Source organism: Arvicola amphibius, chromosome 12 (assembly GCF_903992535.2).
Source record: "Arvicola amphibius chromosome 12, mArvAmp1.2, whole genome shotgun sequence".
NCBI classification, from domain to species: Eukaryota; Metazoa; Chordata; class Mammalia; order Rodentia; family Cricetidae; genus Arvicola; species Arvicola amphibius.
The window spans coordinates 157,646,635-157,669,524 of NC_052058.2; the positions used below are offsets into that span (position 1 = coordinate 157,646,635).

Here is a 22,890-nt window from a genome sequence, read left to right on the forward strand (position 1 = left end):
CTTCAAGATAGGCCTCCGATGCCTACGCTTAGAATTGCCTCAGAAACGCTCACACGAAATACATTTGAGTCTTTATAGCCTTTGCACAGGGGCCTGTTGTGTCAGGGTGTCTCCACGTGCTGGTGAGGGCCTGGAAACTGCAGAGATTTATGAGCCGGTGGGAAAAGGTCTGTGTGAGGACTTCTTCAACCTGTCTTGGGAAAGCAAGCAGAGAGGATGTTTTTCTCCCTCTCACACAGATGTATAAACAACTGACTCACTGGCCGCCTCTGAGTCAGGACAGCGATCACGGGTTGATGAGTATTTGCTTCAACTATCAAAATTCTGAGTTAGAACACATTCCAAAACCTTATTTCCCAGAGAGTCCGATTTGCCAGAGGCCAGAAGGAGACAGCAAGGAGTTTGGTTTATAAAGTAGAGGCATGTGTGAGCCTTTGCCACGTTCATGGCCAGGAAAGAAAGCAACGAGTGTAAAGTGTGACTTCTCGGAATAAAGGGGTCTGTGGTTATTATTTCTGGGAGAGTAAATATTACGATAGGAAAAGAAACTCCTTTGTGCCCACTCTTCCTGGTTCCTTGGCATATCTTAATATTTCAAGTAATGTTTGAAACTATATTAACCAAATTGGAAGCATCTGGGAGCTGCAGGGTTGTCATTTTCCGATTCCACGGTCATTTTCTATGTGGACTGAGCTGAAATACCATCTGTGTGGCTTTTTCCTCCCTGCTGACCACAGAGGGGTCAGACAGTGCGATAGACAGGCAGGGCAGTCTGCTGGCTTCCCTGTTGGGGGTTTTTTATGGAAACCTACAATCATTAGCGTTTGCACGCCGTCCATACCTCCTCGGACCCATCTCACTGAGAGAATGTGGATGGAGACATTCCTCCCCAACCTGTGGAATTCAACTCAGCAATTTTCTGCTGCAAGATCCATCTCGTAATCACCAAAGAGGCTAGAGAAAGATATTCTATTTGCAAAATCCAGAAAAACCAAGAATGAATTTTAGAAATAATTACGAACTTCTTAGGGGTTTTCCCTGTGTTAAGAGAAGGATATCAAAACTTCAGCAAGATACAGGGAACAGAGTAGCTTCTCACCTGCTTCTGTACATTGCTCTGACTCCTTTTTGTTGTTGGGTGTATTTGTGTGGTGTGTGTGTGTGTGTGTGTGCACACGTGTGTATGCATGAGTGTAGGTATGTGTTTGGTGTGTGTGAGTGTGTGGTGTGTGTGGTATGTGTGTATGTGTGTGATGTGTGTGTATGTGAGTGTGTGGTATGTATGTGGTATGTGTGCATGTGTGTGTGTGGTGTGCATATATGTGGTATGGGTGTGAGTGTGTGTTTGACTTGTGTGTGTGATGTTGTGTGTGGTGTATGTACGTGTGATATGTGTGTGGTGTATGTGTGGTGTGTGTGCAAGTATATGCTGTGTGTATATGTGTGTATGTGGTGTGGGTTTGGTGTGTGTCGTATATTGTGGTGTGTGTGTGCCAGTGTGTGCTGTGTGTATATGTGCATATGTGGCTTGGGTGTGTGTTTGGTGTGTATGGTGTATGTATGTATGGTGTGTGTGTCATGTGATATGTGTGTGGCATGTGTATATATGTGTGTGGTATGTGTGACCTGTGTGTGTGTTTGGTGTGTGTGTGGTGTGTATGTGTGGTGTGGTGTATGTGGGGAGTGTGGTGTGTATATGTGGTGTATATGAGGGGTATGGTGGTGTGGTGTGTGTGGTATATGTATGTGTGGTGTGTGTGTCATGTAGTGTGTGTGTGGTGTGTGAGCGTGTATGGTGTATGTGTGTGTGGTGTGTAGTATATGTGATCTGTGTGTGTATGTGTTTGGTGTGTATATGTGGTGTCTATGTTTAGTGTGGTTATGTAAGGGGTGTGGTATGTGTATGTGGTGTATTGAGGGGTGTGGTGGGGTGGTGTGTATATGGTGTGAGTATAGTATGTGTGTGCTGTGTGTATGCAGGTACATGTGAATACCAAATGTTAATGCCAGGTATCTCCCTCCGCTGTTGTTCATCTGGTTTATTTAAGAAGGGTCTCTTCACTGAACCAAAGCTCATCACTTTGGCTAAGGCAGCTGGCCAGCGAGGCTTCAGGACCTGCTTGTCTCTGCACCGGGGTTACAGATGTGCACGGCCATGCTAACTTCTACAAAACATAGTGCTGGGAATCCAGACTCAGCTGGGGATCCAGACTCAACTGAGGATCCTAGCTCACTCGGCTGGGGATCCAGACTCAACTGGGGATCCAGACTCAACTGAGGATCCAGATGACTCAGATCCTCCTGGTTGTGCAGCAAGCACTTTACACCCTGACCCTCTCCCTAGCCCCACACACAGCTCTGATTCCTTCTGTCAGCAACGTCATCCCAGCTCCTGGTTGTAAATGGGACAGTTACACTTGGCTCCCAAGTTAGACTTGTGACATTGAGTAGATGCTGTACCATCTGCAAAACAAGTGTCTCACTCGGCATGTTTGAGTTTGCTTGTTTTATTATGTTGTTGTTGTTGCTGCTAGGGCATTTTTTATGTGTGCATGTTTTTCCTGCATGTATATCTGTGTACCACTTGCATGTCTGGTGCCATGGAGATTGGCAGGAAGCATCAGATCCCCTGCAACTGGAGTTACAAATGGTTATTATCTACCACATGGGTGCTGGGAATTGAACCCAGATCCTCTGAAAGAGCAGCTAACGCTCTTAACCACTGAGCCATCTTTCAAGCCCCTTATTATTTGGATCTCAATGATTATATGGAGAAGAATCAAAAAAAAAAAAACAACTAAAAGAATGACCTTTAAAAACAAAAATGTGGGGGTAGAGCTGGCACGATGTCTCAGTGGGTGAAGATGCTGGCTGCAAACGCCTGGCAATCTCAACTTGAGCCCCAGAACCCACATAAAGGTGAAAAAGGAGAATAGACTCCATGAAGGTTGTCCTTTGACCTCCGCACATGCACCCCCATAGTAATCAAAATTGAGACGGAAAACCTTGAGTTTTCAGGGTTGGCGTTCAGTGTCTGTAGTGTGCTAGGTCTGCAGATCAGCGAGTTTTGCAGAACAAAATGGAAAATGGTGACTGTGTCAGAGCATGTGGAAACCGGAGTTCGCAGTTGCCCCGTTTTTGAACCAAGGCAGGAAATTCAGTGTCCCTTGGGGGATCTGACCTATATTCTTTTTGGCAAACGTTTCTAGCACAGCTTGGAACATACCAAGAGGCTGTTTTCGATGGCGCGTTGATATGCATGGGTACACTCACATGGGCTGAGTGGGATGGATGTAATGATCCTAGCTTCGTTCTAGTTATGACCCAACCAGCTCTGTGTGGTTTCAAATCCAAGTCATTGCCGTGATTCCAGGGATCTCTGTGAGCTTTGCCAGATTACGGGCAGAGTCATAGGGTTTAGCGGCTGTCGGTTCTATTGCCTTTGTTTGCAGATGGGGAAGCAGATTGGGAAAGGTTTAGTAATCTCATAATCCCACAGCTGGTGGGGAATTCCTACAGCCCTGGCTTCACTGCCCCATTCCCACATTCAAGGAAAGAGAGAATGAAATTGGCCTGCATCTGCCGGCTGAGCTATGTTTATATAGCTGCATAAGTGCACACCCATGGGAATCACTGGGAGGGGAGGGGATGGTGCCTCCTTTTGTAATGTTCAATCTACCTAGAGAAGCCCATGCTACAATAGACAGGAGGTGATGGAGAGAGAAAATGGCCAGAGGGCTTCCTGGGTCAGTTCTGCTCTTCCATGCTGTGATATAGCTATGCTATTAATGCTTATCTTTAATCCTCCAATAATGGCGTTGCTATATACTCTTTTGTGCTGGTTTGGGGTTTTCATTTGTTTGTTTTCTGATCCTAATTCAGAATGGCCTCTGGACCAGAGCCAATTACATTTGTCCCTGTGTCCCGTGTGCCCAGCACCATGTCTACCACAAAGCATAATTCATGAAGCCATGCGGGCTGAAGGTGATGATTCACCTTACGGGTGTGAGATCAAGAGATCCCTGTCCGCTGCAAGGTCCAGTTGATGGTGTCACCTAGATAAAAATCATTGCCACAACTGTAAGCCTCTCTCCAAAGACAAGCCCACTCGAAGTTCATTGTCATCTAAGAAGGTCAGAAGAGAGGGGACCTCCATTGGGTGGGGAAGAGCACATACCCATCCACTCCCTTTGGAACAGCCCACCTCAGAAGGAAGTGGAGTCCAAACAGGATGGGTTGTCCAGGATACAGGAACTGAGCTGTGGTGCTTCCGTGTGCTTAAATAATCAAACTGTTCCTCAGGAGAGAAAGTAAAGCCAACGTGACGCACCACTGACACCTACCCTGTCTGTGGGCATGTCCGTCATGCCCCCACAGACCATGGGCATTGACTTCACTTCATACTCTCTAGGTCTGTGGCCTGCAGACCCTAGAGGACGCCTCATACTACTTCCTACACCTAGACTGTTTCTCCTGAGCACTGCTGATTTTAGGGAAAGGGCTGGTGGGCTTTTAAAATAGCTTCATGTGGCTTTTTCAGAGAATGGGTTGCCTTCCAGCCCAAACTGTGGGGAATGACCATGGCGGTTCTCTGTCAACAAGTCTTTGTTATGGAGTTGAAAGGGCAGGCCTCTCCTCCTGCGTGTGCTGCAGAGGTTCCCCCCAATGCAATTGACCCTGTTTTAATTAAGTCTTCCTTTTGTGTTGGACTTAATGCCAAGAAGTCTAAACAAATGCTGTGGATTTCAATGGGTTTTGTTGTTCTGGGTTGTCATTTATTTCCAGTTCTATTTGAAGACCTGTCGAAGGGTCAGTCCCTGGCAGAACCTCAAGATAAGGGTTAAGAGACCTTTTCTCAAAAAAACAATAACATTCTCAAGAGTGAATATTATCTTTGTTTTGCTTTCTCTCTGGTGTCATTGAATTCTCAAAGTCAAGAAAAATTTTCTGCCTCCTGATGGAGACTGGAGATGGTGATGTCATTCACAGGCCTCTATTGGATGGGGGAGGCTGCCCTGTGTAGTGGGAGGGCCGCTTGTTGATCCCCGGCTGCTCAGCCCCAAAATAATCACACAGAAGCCATATTACTTAAATCACTGCTTGGCCCATTAGCTCTTGCTTCTTATCGGCTCTTACATATTAATTTAACCCATCTCCATTAATCTGTGTATCGCCACGTGACAGTGGCTTACCAGCAAAGTCTGACTCTGGCGGCAGCCCTGAGTTTGTCCTCCAGCATCACATGAACTGGGCCTTGAGGTATCCATCTATAATTCCAGCACACAGAGGGTCCTGGGAGGATCAGGAGCCAAGGTCATCCGCAGCTGCATAACAAGTTTGAGGCTAGCCTGGGTTACACGAGCCCACTTTAGTCCTGCCCACGCCACTCCAGGACACTTCATGCAGACTTCCAGCCAGCTTGGCCTCTAACACCAGTCATCACTCCTGACCTTAATCAGAGCAGCCTCTCCTCTATTTTGTGAACTGCAATGAAGGCAGAGACCTAGGACTTCACAGGGTTCAGAGCGTTAAGTGCTGCTTGGCTGCTCAGCCCTAAACAAGGAACTTAAATCACCCCGCCAGGACTCGGAGAACATTGTACTCCCAGAGCCCGAGGACAGGGGAAAGAGCTGTGATGTGCCATCTTATGGGCAACACAGAGCCACTGCCACCATGAACTCTACACAGCTGCAGTGGTTGCACAAGAAGCGGCCCCATTAGCAGCCAGACAAGAGAGAGCTGAGACTACCTGCCCTGCCTGTCGAGGCTGAACTGTTCCCTGCTGATCGTCAGGAAAGGGGGAGTCACTGCCTTCAGTGGTGTGCCCGCTGGTGACCCCCCACCAGGCTCCCGTGGAGAGTCACCTGGTGATCACACAGGTGGCCCCGATTAAAACCAAGTGAGTCACACAATAAACTAAAAGTCCTTAATCTGAGAAAGATTGGTGGGGTGGGGTGGGTCTTAAGAAAAGCTTGAGGACGGTAAGACAGGGTCGAGGAAGAGAGTAACCAGACTGTGTTACAACCTCATATGAAATGATCGAAGAACTCACTTAATAAGAAATAAAAATAAGAATGAGAAAAATTAGTTTAGAATTGGGAAACATATAGAGAAGGAATTGTGTTGACCAGCTCCTCGGGGCTACCATACAAGAACTGGAAAGCTGGCTTCTTCAACTCCTAATACTGCCGGAACAAGTTAGCACAGGCTGGGTGGCTTGGAGCAACAGGAATGAATTTGTCACTCTGACACAGTTCTGAAGGCAGGGTCATGTACTCTCTGACCACTGAAGGAAACAATCCCCCTCCGCCCTTCCATTGTTTATGGTAAACCTTTGTGGTCCTTATCTTATAGAAGTGGCAGTCTGGTCTCAACCTCCATCCCTCACCGTCAATCTTCTTTATATGGTACCGTCTTCCCTTCTTCTGAGGCCAGCACTCTAGTGACATCATCTTAACTGACTGTTCCACAAAGACATTATCTCTAAATAAGGCCACGGATGTGTGGGGTTAGGATTTTAACATTTAAATGGGGGGGTCACACAATCCACGTGGCTTGGTAGAGGCCTTCACATAAACATCCTGAGATGGTACGGACTCAGTTTGTAAGTGTGAAATTCCAGGCCTGGATATATGTCATTTCAGTACCGTATTGTGCACACTCATCATGCACACTCATCGTGCACAGACCCAGATTAATGTCATTTCAATACTGTATCATGTGTGCTCATTGTGCACAGGCCCGGATAAATGTCATTTCAGTACTGCATCATGCATACATCATACACACTCATCGCGCACAGGCCCAGATAAATGTCATTTTAGTACTGCATTGTGCACACTCTTTGTCCCCGATGCATGTACTGCCTAGAGAGTACCTGTTGTATGCGTGACACCATGCGAGGCCACAATTTTACAATTATGAGTTAGACAGATGCAGCCCAACCCTCCCTAAACAGCAAATGGTCTAATCAAATAAGATGTACATTTGAAATCTATAATTTCCTAGCCATCATCTACTCCCATAGCATATTTTCAGTAATGGAATCTTCTTCCATGGCTGTCATTATCAGAGTTCTAGCTGAGGGGAAGAAACTGAGAACCCCCTCAAAAGGGTCCTCCTCTCTCGTCTGCTTTCACTAGAGTGTCCCTGTTCTGTGTGTCAGACATCCCTGAGAGAAGGTTGCTGATCAAAGTGGACCATGGTCATGTCATGCTTTCCAACAAACAATTCTAAAATCTCAATGGGACTGAAGAGATGGCTCTATAGTTAAGGGCACTTGCTACTCAGTCATGAGGACCTGTGGTCGAATCCCAGCATCCACATCAGATGGTGCACAAATGCATGTAAGTCCAGCTCCAAGGGACTTTATGCCCTCTTATGGACTGTGTGGGCACATACGTGTACACGTGCAATCACAAAGACACATGCACACACATATAAGACAAACAAATCTTTAAAGTAGGCTTTATTCTGTAGCTGGACGGTGCTTGTTTGTTTCCTGGTTGCCCAGACCCAAAATAACCACACAGAAACTGTATTAATTAAAACACTGCTTAGCCAATGACTCTGGTGTATTCCCAGCTATCTCTTACATCTTGAATTAACCCATTTCTAATAATCTGTGTATCACCACATGGTTGTGACCCACCAATAAGGTTCCTTCCAGTGTCCAGCGTCTGTCTCCTGTGGCAGCTACATGGCGTCTCTCTGACTCCGCCTACTCTCTCCTCCTCTATCTGCTTAGAATTCCCACCTTGCCTTATTCTGCACTGCAATAGGCCCATCGCAGATTCTTTATTAACCAATGGTATTCACAGCATTCAGAGGGGAATCCCACATCATCATTCTGTACTTCATCTTATGCTTATGTAGACACACACACACACAAACCACCTAATGCTGTGCTCTGTGTCTCCCTCACTCCAGGTCCCAGGTTCAGGAAGTAGCTTTATCTAGAACTGTATGGGTTGCTATGGCAAAGGGAGATGAAAAGGGTAAATCACACACTGGCCTTTAGGCAGGTTGTATTATGTCCACTTCTATTTTATTGATTAACTACAGCCACCACCTGGCTGTTCTTCCTATCGGCAAATCCTTGTGCCTGGAAGAGATAGCAGAGACTGTATTGGGGGAACAGAAACTTCCATACGTGGGTAGAAAGAAGACTTTTGGCTTTGTGACAAGATGAGAGGCCCATAACAAAAATGCCCATTGATGAAGTAGGTGGAGGAGCAGCTTAGTTGCTCAGTGCACGTTCGTTGAACATGCGTTTATTCCTTCCTCTCTCTGCACCCTTACTCCAAAAGCTCCATGTAAGAAGAGCCCTGTACAACCTCGCCCTGGTTGATCCAGAAGATCTTGGGGATCACACATCAGCTAGAAGGGTCTGAGTTCTGTCTCTAGGAACCTCAAGAGGAAAATTCAAACTTGGAAAAGCCACGAATCAGTTGCTGTAGTTTTGATCTGAAACAAACCTCACAGACCCAGGGGCTAAACCTTCCTTTCTGTCTTTGGTGCTATTGAAAGTTGGCGGCATCTTTAAGGGACAGGGCCAATGGAACTCAGTTCAGGGTCAATGGACTCAGTTCATACCCCTGAAGAGGATTTTGGAACCACAGACCCCCTCCTCTTTCCTTGTCTTCCAGCTGCCATGAGGCAAGGGCTTTTTCTACCATGTATTTCTACCGTGATGTCCTATGCCACCACAGGGCTGAAAGCAATGGACCAAATCACCATGGGCCAAAACCTCTGAAACGATGAGCTGAGAAAAACTTTTCCTCTTTATAAACTGTTTACCTAAAGCATTATTGTCACAGCAATGACAAGCAAACAAATACATAGGAGGTCAGGGGATTCCATGTCCAAGCCATTCTTCAGCATGCTTTTAATCTGGACATATTGCTCAAAACTTCTCAGGACATGTTGCATTTCACATAAAGCAAGGCATTTATTCCATCAAAAATGGGTTCCATAGGTTGGCAGTTTGCCACAGTATGTTTTTTTTTCTTTTTTCTTTTTTGGTTTTTCGAGACAGGGTTTCTCTGCAGCTTTTTTAGAGCCTGTCCTGGAACTAGCTCTTGTAGACCAGGCTGGCCTCGAACTCACAGAGATCCGCCTGCCTCTGCCTCCCGAGTGCTGGGATTAAAGGCATGCGCCACCACCGCCTGGCCACAGTATGTTTCTTAACCCTCAAATTCAAAACCCTAAATATGCTTCCCTGAGGTAAGTAGGGAAAACCTAGGAGAAATCCCAAGTAGCTAAAACTACTCCCCCTGTTCCACTTAGTGGCCACCGACAGCGAGGTTTCCACCAATACCCCATCCCAGATGCTCAGCTGGGCATCACCGGAGCATGAGAAGCTTCCGATTTAGTTCCCCTAAGAAGGCACGGGCCTTGATGAGTGTTTCTGTTGTTGCCTTAACTGCAGGATGTCCAGCACCTCAGCCTTGTGCAATTCATTTAAGTTCTGGAGATGCCTGTGTAGTTCAGAGCCAGGCAGCGCTCCCTAACAGTCCACTGCCACTCCCGTTCTCTGGCTGGGACTGCAGAAAGCCATTGTTATGAGACCTCTCCAACTTACTCAACAGGCCACAAATATTATTGAGACTGGTACATCCTAGCGCTTTGTGGCACACGTGGATCTTACGGCTTTGCCACGTCTGCTGCTCTCTGTCATTCCACAAAGCAGTTGAGGTCCCCATTTTACTGACCAGAAAACTAAGGCATAGAGAGCTAAAGTGTCTTGTCCCAGATCACAGTCCTGAAGGAACCACTGGTGTCTATGAGACCTACACTTGAATCTCCCCAGGCCTTCACATGGGCATCTTGTTAGGGTGCCCATAGGACGATGGGGCTACCCTCTGAGAGCCCAGCCTGTGCTCAGGGTATTTCCATAGGGCCTGTTGGGTCCATGGAGCAGAGATCCTCACAAAAGCTTCCTTTGCAGATGAATGGAGTGGATGCTGTTCTTTTGTGATTTATGTTTCCTCCCAAGGTGCCTATAATCTTACCCTCATTGAACATTAGCTCTTTCAGGGATCCTAGACAATGTTTAACCCCAGCTGTATATTACCCCACAACCTTTTATGTAACATGAAGGGGCCTGCTTGTTGGGGTTTATGTCCTGCCCAGTTCCCCACAGCCGGCAAGCCCCAAAGAATCACACACAGGTCTACATAGGTTATAAATTGATTGGCCCATTAGCTCAGGCTTCTTATTAGCCCTTATTACTTATATTAACCCATTATTCTGATCTATGTTAGCCATGTGTTTCAGTACCTTTTTCAGTGGGGCAGATCACATTCTGCTTCTTTCATCATCCGGGCAGGAGTGGCAGAGCTTCCTGCTTCACAGAATACTCCTGTTCTCTTTGCTCCACCTCTACTTCCTGTCTGGTTTTCCCGCCTATAGTTCCTGCCTAGTTTTCCAGGCTCAACTTGCTCGTTTTCATTATAAATCTTCATTAGCGTTACCACTAATAACCACACAACAGAATCTATGTTAGGCCGTTTTAAGATTTCATCTGCTAAAGGAATGAATGCAAAAACTCTTGACTTTAGCCTCAGGCAGACTTGTTAGACAAGGGCAAAAAGCAGCCACATTCTTCACCGAAATATCATAAGACTGGTTTCTAGGTCACATACTAATATTATTCTCCTCTGAAACCTCCTGAACCAGGCCCCCACAGTTCAAATCACACTCAGCATCACTGTCTGACATGGTCTTACCAAGATGCCCATTAAGCTCCACTTAAAGCTTTCAGTTGCTTTTCTAACCCGAAGTACCAAAGTCCATATTCCTCTGAACAAACACATGGTCAGACCTATCACAACAATACCCCAGTCTCCGGTATCAATTTTTGTCTTAGTTGGGTTCCAATTGCTGTGAAGAGACACCATGACCACAGCAAGGAAAATCATTTAATTGGAATGGTTTTTATTTTCAGAGATTTAGTCCATTACCAACACAGTGGCGTGCAAGCAGACATGGTGATGGAGAAGGAGCTGAGAGTCCTACATCTTGACCCATAGGCAGCAGGAAGGGGTCTGCCTCACTGGTTGTGATTTGAGCTTGACTGCACTCAGAGCCCACTCTGACAATGGCACACTTCCTCCAACAAGGCCAGGCCTACTCCAACAAAGCCACACCTCCTAATAGTGACACTCCCTTTAGGGGCCATCTTCTTTCAGACCACCACATGCCCCCATGGGGCAATGATCCATACAATGAGAGATCTTCTGCCCACTGTACTTTATTTCTGACGACCTTCCTCTGACATCAATGAAAGGCCCTCCAACTGCCAATCATGGCTTGGGACAAACAGGCTATCTTTCTAGCCAAAAGGCTCATTCATAATCAGATTCTAGCATTTGCCAGGCATTTGGTATGAGTCTTATACCTCCAGGCTGTTGTGCCAGCATCTGGGGCCAGACAAGCTGACCCATGAGCCTCCACGGCCAGCAATAGGGAGAGCAACCATTTGTGGAGTTATACCAGACACTGTGTACCAGTGTATAGGAGGCGCTGTAACATGCCATTTAAATATGTTCTGTCTTATTTAACCGTTATAGCCAAGATAGAAAGCAGGTAGGGCCACTTCTTCCATTTTGCCTGTGAAGACCAGACGACCTGGGAACAGAAAAAGTAACGTGTGCACAAATGTGTTTCCAGGGACTGGTAGCGTCAGGCTTTGAGCCCGGGTGCTGTGGCTGCAAAGCAGGCACATTAACCCCTCATCTGTGCTACCCTCCCTCCAGAAGCCCTCTCTTCTGCCTATTAAGCCATTAGGCGGTGCCGTGTTTTAAATCCTCCGACCAGCCCAGCCGTGGTCACTACCAAGTGATTGCGCTTTCCAGATGGAGCCAAGCGGGACTGAAAAGGGAGCTTCCCAAGGCACCGCCGAGATACTCTCTCTGAGGTCACTGAGGAGGAATGCATTCCTCGGCTAATAACATCTTATGGAAATGGAAGGAACCATCCCATCACCCGTTACTGTTGGAAACGATTATTTCCCCTGAGTGCGAAGTCGCTAGAAATGAAAATAGTTTACTGGGAACATTTTACAGGCAATTCTTTCTGAGCTGGTCTAGATGCTCTTCAGGCAGAGGATGAAAATACCCCTACCTCCCTTTCTGCTTTCAACTCCCGGGACCGACCTAACTGGGGCGGGGGAGGGATGGAGAAATGAAAGCCATGAGGACACAGGAAAATGGAGGGCAAAGCTGCAACCCCTGTTTGTTATACACAAGAACAGAGAGGCAGCTTCAGGCCTTCCCTTCATGAGCTGTCTCTCTAAGGGGCAGTCTTCAGGCTGTAGCCTGCAGAGAAAGAAAGCGTAGGGAACTTTCCTGCACCCCCTCAGCACTCACTCAGACCCCAGGATGCTTTGCGGTTCCTCTGATCCGATGCACGCTGGGGTCCTCGGCATGGCCATGCCCATGCCAACAAGACACATTCACTCAGGATTCACTCTCTGCCTACAAACCCTCGAGAAACCTTCTGGGGCCTACAATCCTTCTGTTTATTAGCACACTCCCTTGCCAACAAGAATCACAGGGAGAAAAAAAAAAAAAACCTCGAAACCCATATCCAGTCCTCTGCTATAGTTTAATATGAACGTTTTAAAAACTCTTAATACATTTCAGAAGGGGGAAATTTTACAGACTGATTTCTGCAGCCCCAATAAATATGCTTTAAGAGGAAGAGAATGAACAAGCCAACCAACATCTCATCAGGTCGGAAGTTTAAATGTAAAACTCTTCACCCGTCCCCTTCCCCCTCTTATTATCAATAAAGAGGGCTGATTTTAATGCACCATATAATTTTAGTAACCACACTTTGTCCGTGTTTGCAATTAGCTACACACCGCTCACTCCGCTTAGCTCTACACCAGAGCAGGACTGGTACCTATTCACAGGCGTGCTCCTCCACCCCACCCCCACTAATCATCCTATGGGGCCTCTATCAGGGATCAGGATAGAGAAGGAATGTTGAGTGACAGACCTTTCCAAAGCAAAGCGGAGAGGCGAGAAATGTGTCACGGTCATTGCTGTGGGTGAAATGATTTCCCTACGTGAGACATCAATAAATCTGGGGCTGGCACCTGGTTATCCTAGTGGGAAGGCATCGATCTCCTTGTTAGTGCAGGAGAGAAGCACTCTCCTACAGGGAGAGGCCTGCCTGCCCTTTATAGGTCTCAGCTGGAATAAGCCCTTTCACAAAAGACAGATTAGCAAGTGAGAAATGGAATTTAACAAGTATAGCCTAAGGAGTGGTTAGGACTTCGAGCTCAAATATGGTTTTAGATAAAACAAAAGAAGGGGGTGGGGGTGTCCTAAAGGGAAGAGATGAGGCAATGTCCACAGGTGAGGTAAGCAAGGGTTATCAGGAAGTTTCGTTGTGCAGTTAAGAGGGATGCATCTGTACAAACAGAAATTGTTAAATAATCGAAAATGTTCTTTACAAATGGCCAACGAGCCTAGTGTAGCACTTGCCTGTAATCCCAGCACTGAGGAGGCAGAGACAGGTGGGTGAGTCCACGGCCAACCTGGTACACATAGTGAGTTCCTAGCCATGAAAGACAAGTGCATTTTTCAAATAAAGGAAAGAAGGAGGGAGGGGAAGGAGGGAGGGGAAGGAGGGAGGGGAAGGAGGGAGGGAGAGAGGAAGGAAGGAAAGGAGGTAGAGAGGGAGGGAGGAAGGAAGGAAGGAAGGAAGGAAGGAAGGGAAGAAAAATGCCTTTTTTTTCTAGATCTGCCCATGCAAAACATAGTTCTCAACACAAAGGGATAAGACACAGTTTTTCTATCCTGACCACGGCCCAGGAAAAAAGATTCATGTTTCCTCAACTACTGTACTTCACTATGGCAACAGTTGCAGGGAATCCTTACAGTCACAGAACAAAAGGAAGTCATAAATCCAGGCATTCTTCAATACGTTGGTAGGAACATCAGGTGGGCAGGGTACAGCACAGAAAAAAATCTTCAGGAACATCAGGTGGGCAGGGTACAGCACAGAAAAAAATCTTCTTCATCTGTGACAGGCTTCCGAAGTTATCTGTTAGCATTCCTAGCTTTCAGTGGAATAAGAGATCTATTAGTACACCCCAAAGTATTTGTCTAAAAACATCAGAGGATGTTGGGTAAGACACAGAGGACTAAAGATAGAGGAAGATAATCTGGCCACATTCCAACCCTCCATAATCACAGTTTTAATCAGCTTGTAGAACACAGGTGTGGCTTCTCATTTTCCTGAAAACCTCAGTTCACAGTGGAACAGCTCAAAACAGTCTCGAAGTGGGAGAGGCATATCCTGGGGGTGGCCTAGTCTGGTATTCTTCACCTGGAAGCTATCAAGCTTAATGAGTAAGTTAACTCAGATGCTTACACTACCCCGCTTCACAAATAGCACCTGATCACCCAACTCTTCAGTGTGTTTCTTTCCCCTGGCCCACTCACCATCCTCTGTGCACTGGCTAGCACTGTGCAGCACCATCCACAGGGGTCCCTTCAGGGCACCCACACAACTTGCCTTAGTGCCAACTCACCTAGTTTCATCCAACGGTTTTCCCCTTTGTTGCTTGGCCATCATCACCTGTTGGCTTACAGCTAGCTCCAAGTGTCCAAAGGTGATGTGCTCAGCTCGGGTTACAAACAGCCCGAGGGGAAGGGGCTGAACAACAACGAAAACAGACACACAGTTTGTCCCTGTGATGCTTACAGTCTCATGAGGGTATGTTAGCCAGGGAGCCACAGTAAACACGGCTGTGCCTGCAAGGCTAAGAGACCATGAACTCGTACTAAGAACCTTCTACCCGGACTTGGAAATTTCCAGAATAATGAGAATGAGTTAACTGCGGGAAGAATGAGGAAGCACAGTGGTGTTGGGCAGAAGAAACAGCCTGGACACCGAAGGGAGCAGGCACATGGCGACGCAGGGTCTGGAAAGGAAGCCAGTGTGATTGGCAACTTGAGAATGAAAGGAATGAGTCAGATTTATCTTGTCTTCCAGTCACAGTTGGTGAGAGGCTCTATCTTAAATTTGGGCTTAGACACATTAAATTTGAGTGCCTTTGACATGGGTTAGGCCGGCAGTTAATAGAGGTCTAGAGCAATTTCTTCCAAATTTGTGATGACTTTTGTCCCCTCTGGGGATGTTTGCTAATGACTGGAGACTTTGTTGTTGTTGTTGTTGTGTTTTTGTTGTTGTTGATTCTATGCTGTTGTTTGCTCTTGTTACAGCAGAGAGAAGAGTAGAGGTGTTTCTGGCATATACTGGGTAGAGGCAAAGGATGTTATAAAAAAAAAAACCTGCAGGGCTCAGGACAACCTCACCCACACAGCAAAGAATTTTCTAACCCAAAATGTCAATAGCACCTAAAGTGAGAAATTCTAGTGGAGATATCTGAAGGTCCATGTCCAAATGCTTTTGGCACTGATGAGATCACACGGAAGACTGAAAGTGGAAGACTGAGGGGAAATATTTGAGGAATGTCAGCACAAATACGACTGGGTGGCCAGAGAAGGAGGAAAACTCAAAAAAAAAAAGGAGACTCAGGGAAGCAAACATTTGGGGACAGGGAATTAGTGAAAGTGTCAGATTCTATCAAGGAGACAGAGGAGGGACTGGAGAAACAGGTCAGCCATTAAGAGCATTAATTCTGCTTTGGTAGAAGGCTAGAGTTCAGTTCTCAGCACTGTCAACAGACAGCTCACAACTGCCTATAACTCCAGCTCCATGGAATCCAGCACCCTCTTCTGGCTTCCAGGGGTACTGCACACACACGGAGCACATACACACATGCAGACAAAACACTTACACACATAAAATAAAAACAAATAATTCTTTTTAAAAATAAATAAACCAGAAGAGATTAAAGCTGAAAAGTGTTCATTGCTTTCAAAATGGCGAAGCTATTGAAAGTTTAGTAATACAAAGCTAATAAAAAACACACTACTGTGGATGGAGAATTAGAGGGAAGAACAACATGCAGGCAGCTTCTGAAGACAAGCTGGGTTTTCATTTTGGTTAGGTTCGGTTGTTTGTTTGTTTTTAGTTTAGTGATAGATAGAAGAGAGGAGGAAGAATAGTTCCGAAAATGCTTGGCATTCAGGACTCTTTATTGGGTTTACAGATATAGCTCAGTGGGAAACAGCCCTTTCCATGAACACGTGAGGGCCTCAGTGTGATACCCAACACCTACATTTAAAATAAGCTGAGGGCAGCAATGCGCAGCTGCCATCCTAGCGCTAGGGAAGAACAGGCAAGGGTAGCTCTGGGGCTTGCCGGTCACCCAGCTCAGCCAAACACTGTCTCAAAAAAGTAAGGTAGAAAAATCATGATTTCAACCTCTGACTTTCACATGCGTGGGTGACAGGCATGTGTGTGAGGACATCACACACACACACACACACACACACACACACACACACATTTTATCTTGAAAACCGAAACATAAATGATATATGTACATCATTATGATGGATATCTCTGGTATCCTGTCTTCTATAGATGCTGGATTATGTTTTGTTTCTTTAAAAAGTAGTCTTTTGTTCTAAGAGAGTTAACTAAACTGAATTCAGATTTCAAGCTCCTTCCCAAATCGGCAAGAACTGAGGTTCTCTGCTCAGTTCTTTGGGCTTCTTGCTGCAACCAATTGTGTCAGTGCCCCTGCTATTCATGGACAGTCAATGACAGGGCTTTTTATACCCAGGCTTGAGAGTCCCTGAAGTTTCTTTCCTTCTGGTTTCCCCCTGCACTACCCAGCTGCTCTTCCTAACCCCAGCCCTGTTCTCGGGCACTCAATGTGTAAGTCAGCCTTCTGTTGTTCCGAGCCGTTTGAAGATGAGCCTGTGCCCAGGCAAAAAGCTGCAAAGAATAGTTCCTGCTTTCAAATGCAGATGCTCTTGCTGCTTCTAGCACCATTTGGCCAACCTCCCTTGCTGTAAACCAAAACCACATATTTCATAGCGTAGCGGTAATGTAAATTGTTTATATATGAGTGACTTTATAATAATTGTCTTCAGAAGGGCTATCCTGTGTTACTCTCAGAAGCCAGGAACCTTGCTGCCCTTATAAAACGATGAAGACTTGAGTGTGTAAATTTTACGGGTTATCTACTAATGTGAGAAAGGGCGAGAAGGGAACCCTCAAATGTGCACATTCTCTCATCTCTAGCCCTAAGACAGAAGATTCATATCCACGCCTTTGAAGTCTGTATTAAACATTCTAAGTCAAGCAGCAAGCTATGAAGCATAGCATGCTCTATTATCTTACATTTGCAACTGCGCCCTCTAGTGGACTGGAAGGCTACGTTTGAATTTGGTATTGTTAGACTCTGATGCCCACAAAGTATTTCATCAAGCACCCCTCCCCTGCTTCCCTTTCCCCGCTACATCTCAGAGGCCTGGTGCATACATATCTGAACATACCAACCCACATATCCAGGTTCTGGTCCTGGCCATGTGCTCTGTGCTCTGGAGCAAGTACCTGGAGAGCAGACCCATCGCTGCTAAGGTAGTTGTGGGGCTAGCGAGTCAGGGGATTCTGGTACCGGATATAGAGAGAAAAGAAGAGAAGATGCATTCTCTAGAGAAGATGGCTGCAGGTGGGCATGCCCTTAACCCAGTGCACTCCTGATTCTACAGAGAGAAGCAATTAGGAAAAGACACCAGGACCCTCCAGAGCATTGAGACAAAATCCATCTTCCGTGGGGCTGGGAGCAAAAGTGGGCAATGCAGTTGATGCCGGTGCTCAGGGTCTTTGCTCTGTCTCCACACTGACTGCCTGGCTTCTCTTTGTGTGCATGTTTCTATTTCCTAGTGGGCTGTTCATCACCATTCATGACAAGGGCCACCTAGCAACCATGCTCAACTCCTGGCCAGAGGACAATATTAAGGTATGATCCCGCTTTTATTGGTATTGCCCTGCATGTTGGAGGAATCATTGCCATCTGTATTGGTATTATTTCTACCTATGAAACAAGCCGTTATGACACCAAAGGCAGGATACTTCCCGCCCTTCCCAGGCCCTGATCACACACCATCTAGAGCCACCACAAATGCATCACAGAAGAGATTTGCCTTAACTGCACAGCTAGGCAAAGTTGCTCTCAGTTCATATTAGTCCAAAGAAATGCTCGGCATGTGTTGAGCTCCTGCTGAATGCACTGTGGATGTAAACAGTTTCCTTGTGGCTGTAGACAGAAACCAAGCATGGCCCTCTTCCGGAGTAACAGAATACTTCATAATGAAAACAGGACAGTAACACAGCAGACTGGCCAGGTGGAAGGTGATCGGAGCCGAGTGAACCACACAGAGCGAGCTGCCAGGTATCACATAGGTAGGAGGACGTTCATCTTTGAGAGAACAGGGCCTTAAGTTGAGGGTTTGCAGACATCGGTGAGGACCTGCTGCATGAAAAATTTACGGCAAGCAGGCTTGGGTAGGTGTGCCCAAGTAGCACTGAGCAGAGAGGAGATGCACAGAACGACAAAGCCAAGCTGCCACTGCTTCCCAAATATCCAGTCTCCTCCAAACATGTAGGGGGGAAAGGATGAGATGAGCCAACAGTATGGGCTGTAAACTGTACGGTGCTGCCCATGGAGGGGCTTGAGGGATCTGGCATCTTCTCTGGAAGCAACGTAAGTGAGACTAATGGCTCCTCAGTGAGAGACTTTGCAGCCCAGGAGTCAAAGTACTGGAGGTAAACACAGTGTAACCCTGGGGCCAGCTGTTCACTTTACCCTGGCTTCCCCGGCAGGCTGTAGATCTCTGCGGGGTCCTCCTCCCTCCACCCCTGCTAGTTCCCCGAGCCCATTCCTCACCAGAAGGTACCAAATAGAGCCTCTATTTGTTTTCCACCCAAACCAGGCTCTCTCTCAGCAGTGTGAGAATTTAGAACAAGAGCAGAAAAGGGTTAGGACGTCAGCTCTCTGCAGCCAGGTCTGAGCTACAGCCAAAGTTCAGTACTGGCCACGGGAAATAATTTGTCCTCACTTCTCCCTCTGGGTGTGACTTTGCCCTGTGCTTATCCGCCTGGACTCCAGTTATGTGTAAGGCCTTGGTCTTGAAAGTCCTGGCCTCCGTCCCAGGAAAGCATGTTTCCAGGGTGTGTCTAGGATGATACTCTAGTAAAATATTGGGGACGTTTAGGGGAGTCAGCCCACTTAGTGGAGAGTTAACTTTAGGTGAACCTGGGCAGGCAGAGTGCTGAGGTCCTGCACATTGATCTCTTCCACATGGCTGGACAGCTCAATCACAGAGAAGCCTCATGCATCAACAGGCCCTCAGCAGGTACCCGCCCAGGTGAATAACCTCAGTCAGTCAACAGATGCATTGAGCATCTTCTGTGTGTCAGGCACTGTGCCAGGCATAGAGATAATGCATACAGTCCGTTCAGGCAAATTGTGAGCAATTTGAACATCTAAAGGAAATTTTTCTTCAACTGGAAGTAAAAAGGTACCTCTTCCTCCAGGCTGGTACAGGGATCGAACTTCAGTTGTTTTCTTGGCTAGGCACAATATGCATGATTAGTATTAGGTCCTTCTACAAAAGTTTCAAACTGCGTTTGGGAGGCAAACGCAGGAAGATCTCGGTGGGTTTGAGGCCAGCCTGGTCTACAGAGTGAGTTCTGGGATAGCTATGACTGTTACACAGAGAAACCCTGTCTCTGGGAAAAAAATCCAAAATGAAAATGAAAGACACCTTGTCTCCAAATTCTTCATGTCATGTTTAAAAACCCAGGATATAAATTCAAAATAGATCCATAGGAGCTAAGTGACTATTGACTTCAATAAATGCATCTTAAGACCCTTCTAAATACTGAATACTAACGCCCAGAGGGGCAGTAACAGTGGCCAAAGGAACAGAAACAGGGACTTCACACTCTAAAGTAGGCCCCAGGTAAACATCCAGACCTCTTAAGAAGGGTGTAAGATGTGTGAGCTGATCTAGTCTGGCAAGAGCCATCTAACTCAGTTGCATCTGACCACCCTTCAGTAAGCTCTCCTCTAAGGAAGCTCCCAGAAGCTCTGTGATGAAGATGGGCAGGACCAAATTCAAAAAACTCACGTTCTGGTTATATGGGCTTACCTGGAAACAAGGGCAGAATACCATGCCTCTGCTGCCAAGGAGAGGAACTTGCAGGGCGAGGTGTAGACAGGCTACAAGCTGTCTAGCCTCCCTCCCCTGGAGGCTCCAAAGGGGACAGGTAAAGGCCTCGGATAACCCCCACCCTTTCTTTCTGTCTCATTTTTGAGAGATTCCAGTGACCATCTAGAGGAAACAGCCCTGATTTTGCAAGCAGACACACAGGGCTTCTGATCATGAGTATTCCCCTTGCCTATTGTACATGAAGATAGGCTTTTCGAGCTTCACATTCCTGTTGTGAATTAGGCATGATAATGCTGGTGGACGCTGAAGCGCACCCAAATGAACATTGTCTTTACAGGAGGTGTTGGAAGCCGTTGTAGCATCTGTTGCTATGAAGGGTCAAAGGGCAGTCAGCGAAACTGAGGTTTCTTCTGGGAATCAGAGGCCACAGATGCGTTGTTGTATGCCTTGTCCCCAGAAGTACTTGTTTTGGCCCTCAGAGCCTGTTAAAATTTTTGAATTTATAGGCAATATTTTTAAACCATGGTTTGTTTAAAACAATAAATATAAAAGCACTTGGATTTTTTGGCTTCTCTGTAAAAACTAGGCACTCCAAATATAGAGCCTGAATCATGGTGTGTAAACAAACTAACAGTAGCTGACTGGACTTTGCCTAACCCACCCCATGCTCTACCCTGCCCCACTAATCAACCTGGCTCTGAAGGCTTCCTCCCCCATCACCCAAGGTGCCCCTTCAGAAGTTCAGAATGTTCCGAGCTGCAGACTTTCTCATTCCCTAAAAAAGAGAGGGTGAAGATCTGTCCACTTCCATAGGGACTCTCTGCTCCTCACCCCTTCAGAGCTCGCACAAGGAGTCTCAGCTCAGAAAGAATTCCTCCTGAAAGCCCCAAGCTGGGCCCTGGAGAAAGGGTAGGAGGAGGGGACATTGCTCAGAGGAGCATGCAAGGGTCAAGTGGGCATTGCTGAGAGAAGCAAGCAAGGTACTCACAAGGTCACACACAGGTGGATGCTGGCCTCTGAACTACATCTGTGTCTGAGCTCTGCCACCCCACTCCGCCCCCAATAGGTGATTCAGAGAGGCAGTTTCTCGAGGCCTAGGAAGTCTTTGGAACCTAGTGTTGCTGGCTGCTTGGCTAGAGAGGAGGGTTCATTTCAGAATACCTTCTGAATCGATTTGGAAGATGAAAAATTAACTTTCTGGGGGCTGGAGAGATGGCTCAGAGGTTAAGAGCATTGCCTGCTCTTCCAAAGGTCCTGAGTTCAATTCCCAGCAACCACATGGTGGCTCACAACCATCTGTAATGGGGTCTGGTGCCCTCTTCTGGCCTGCAGTCATACACACAGATAGAATACTGTATACATAATAAATAAATAAATTTAAAAAAAAAAAAAAAAAAAAAAAAAGAAAAATTAACTTTCTGTAGTTTCCCAGCTAAAAAGTCAGGAACCTGAAATCCCGGAGAAGATAACTATGAGGAACCTACGACTCAAAGCCAGGACTCTTGAAGCTTCGAGGCCTTTCTTCTCCAAGGAAAAAAAGTTGCCCTGTGTAAATTATATAGAGGAGTGAGCACCACATACTGTCTCCTCCCCGGAGTGCCCATTGCCTCCAGCAGGAGAAAGGTTCAACTGAGAACTTCTCTCCCTGTCAGCTCCCCAGACTCCTAAACATCTCTCCCAACCCAGTAACAACACTCCTGAGGAAAGAGATCTCTGTGTGGTGGAGCCAAAGCAGCAACTTCCACCACAAGACACCCGCCACACAGGTGTTAAAGCATGGTCCAGATTGACACCGCAGTGTGCCTAACTACCGTGCACAGGCCGACGGTGTGGTGAACACCTTTGGCATTGGTGTCAGAGATAGGGCTTGCTGAAACTTCCTGAGACCGAAATCAACTTGTCAGGAAGGGCTCTTGGTTCAACAACTGTACCCCAAAAGGAGGGGAGGACACGGAGGCAGGGTGTCTTGTGTACTCCTGGTATGACCAGTCATTGGCTGTAGGCTGATTTTCGGAAAGAGGTACGGCTTCTGGGCACAGTCAGGTAAAGAAAATTCTCCAGATAGGCTGGTGGCTAAGAAGAGCAGTAGGAAAGAGAGTCCTTCATTCCTGAATAAAGAACAACCTTGGGCAGACCTCTCCAGCCCCTTCATGTACAGAACGAAGCATCGAATTCTGTTGACATCCACAGGGCTTCTTACTGTCTTTGTTCTAGAGACAAGGAATCTGAAAGACTAGGTTCTTTGTGAGGAGTGGAACCAAGATTTGAAACTAAGGAATGTGGGTTATTTGTGCTATGAAGTAGGGGGAAAGAAAGGAGGGGTGATGAGACCAAAGGGTGAAGCAAAAGGAAGAAGAAAAAATGGCTTGAGAACTCTTGCCGGCAGCCCATAATCACACTAATAAATCTGAAACAGCCCACGAGCAAACCAGGACTCATGGTCTTCCAATCAGCCTTTGGTTAGTTAAGCTAAGGGCCATATCCAACAAGTCAGATAAGGTCATAGGTCTGAGGAAGGCAGGCAAGAAGGAACACAGCATACTATCCTTCAAACCTCTCCATTTGTCTAAGAAACAGGGGTGTCATGACTTTTCCAACATCCAAATAAGGAAATGGGAGTTCTGTCATTCCAGAAATTGTTGCTGGCTTTTCAAACCCAAAGACACTGCCCAGACTTTCCCTAAGCCCTTGGCAACTCCCTGAACTAGTTAAGTGGTTCCCAGCATTAATTGGATTGCTATCAGGAACAATGAGAGGCAATACCTTCTCTCCGAAT

At 46.6% G+C, this 22,890-nt stretch overlaps 1 protein-coding gene across 2 annotated transcripts in view; it reads left to right on the forward strand.

Annotated features, from left to right (window-relative positions):
- The window catches only part of Me3 (malic enzyme 3), a 184,708-nt gene that overhangs the window by 107,933 nt on the left and 53,885 nt on the right, over positions 1–22,890 (forward strand). For both annotated transcript variants that reach the window (XM_042056050.1, XM_038313758.1), the window contains one exon: positions 17,824–17,899. In XM_042056050.1, the coding sequence (XP_041911984.1) occupies positions 17,824–17,899 (76 nt within the window). The remainder of the gene's footprint in view (positions 1–17,823; positions 17,900–22,890) is intronic.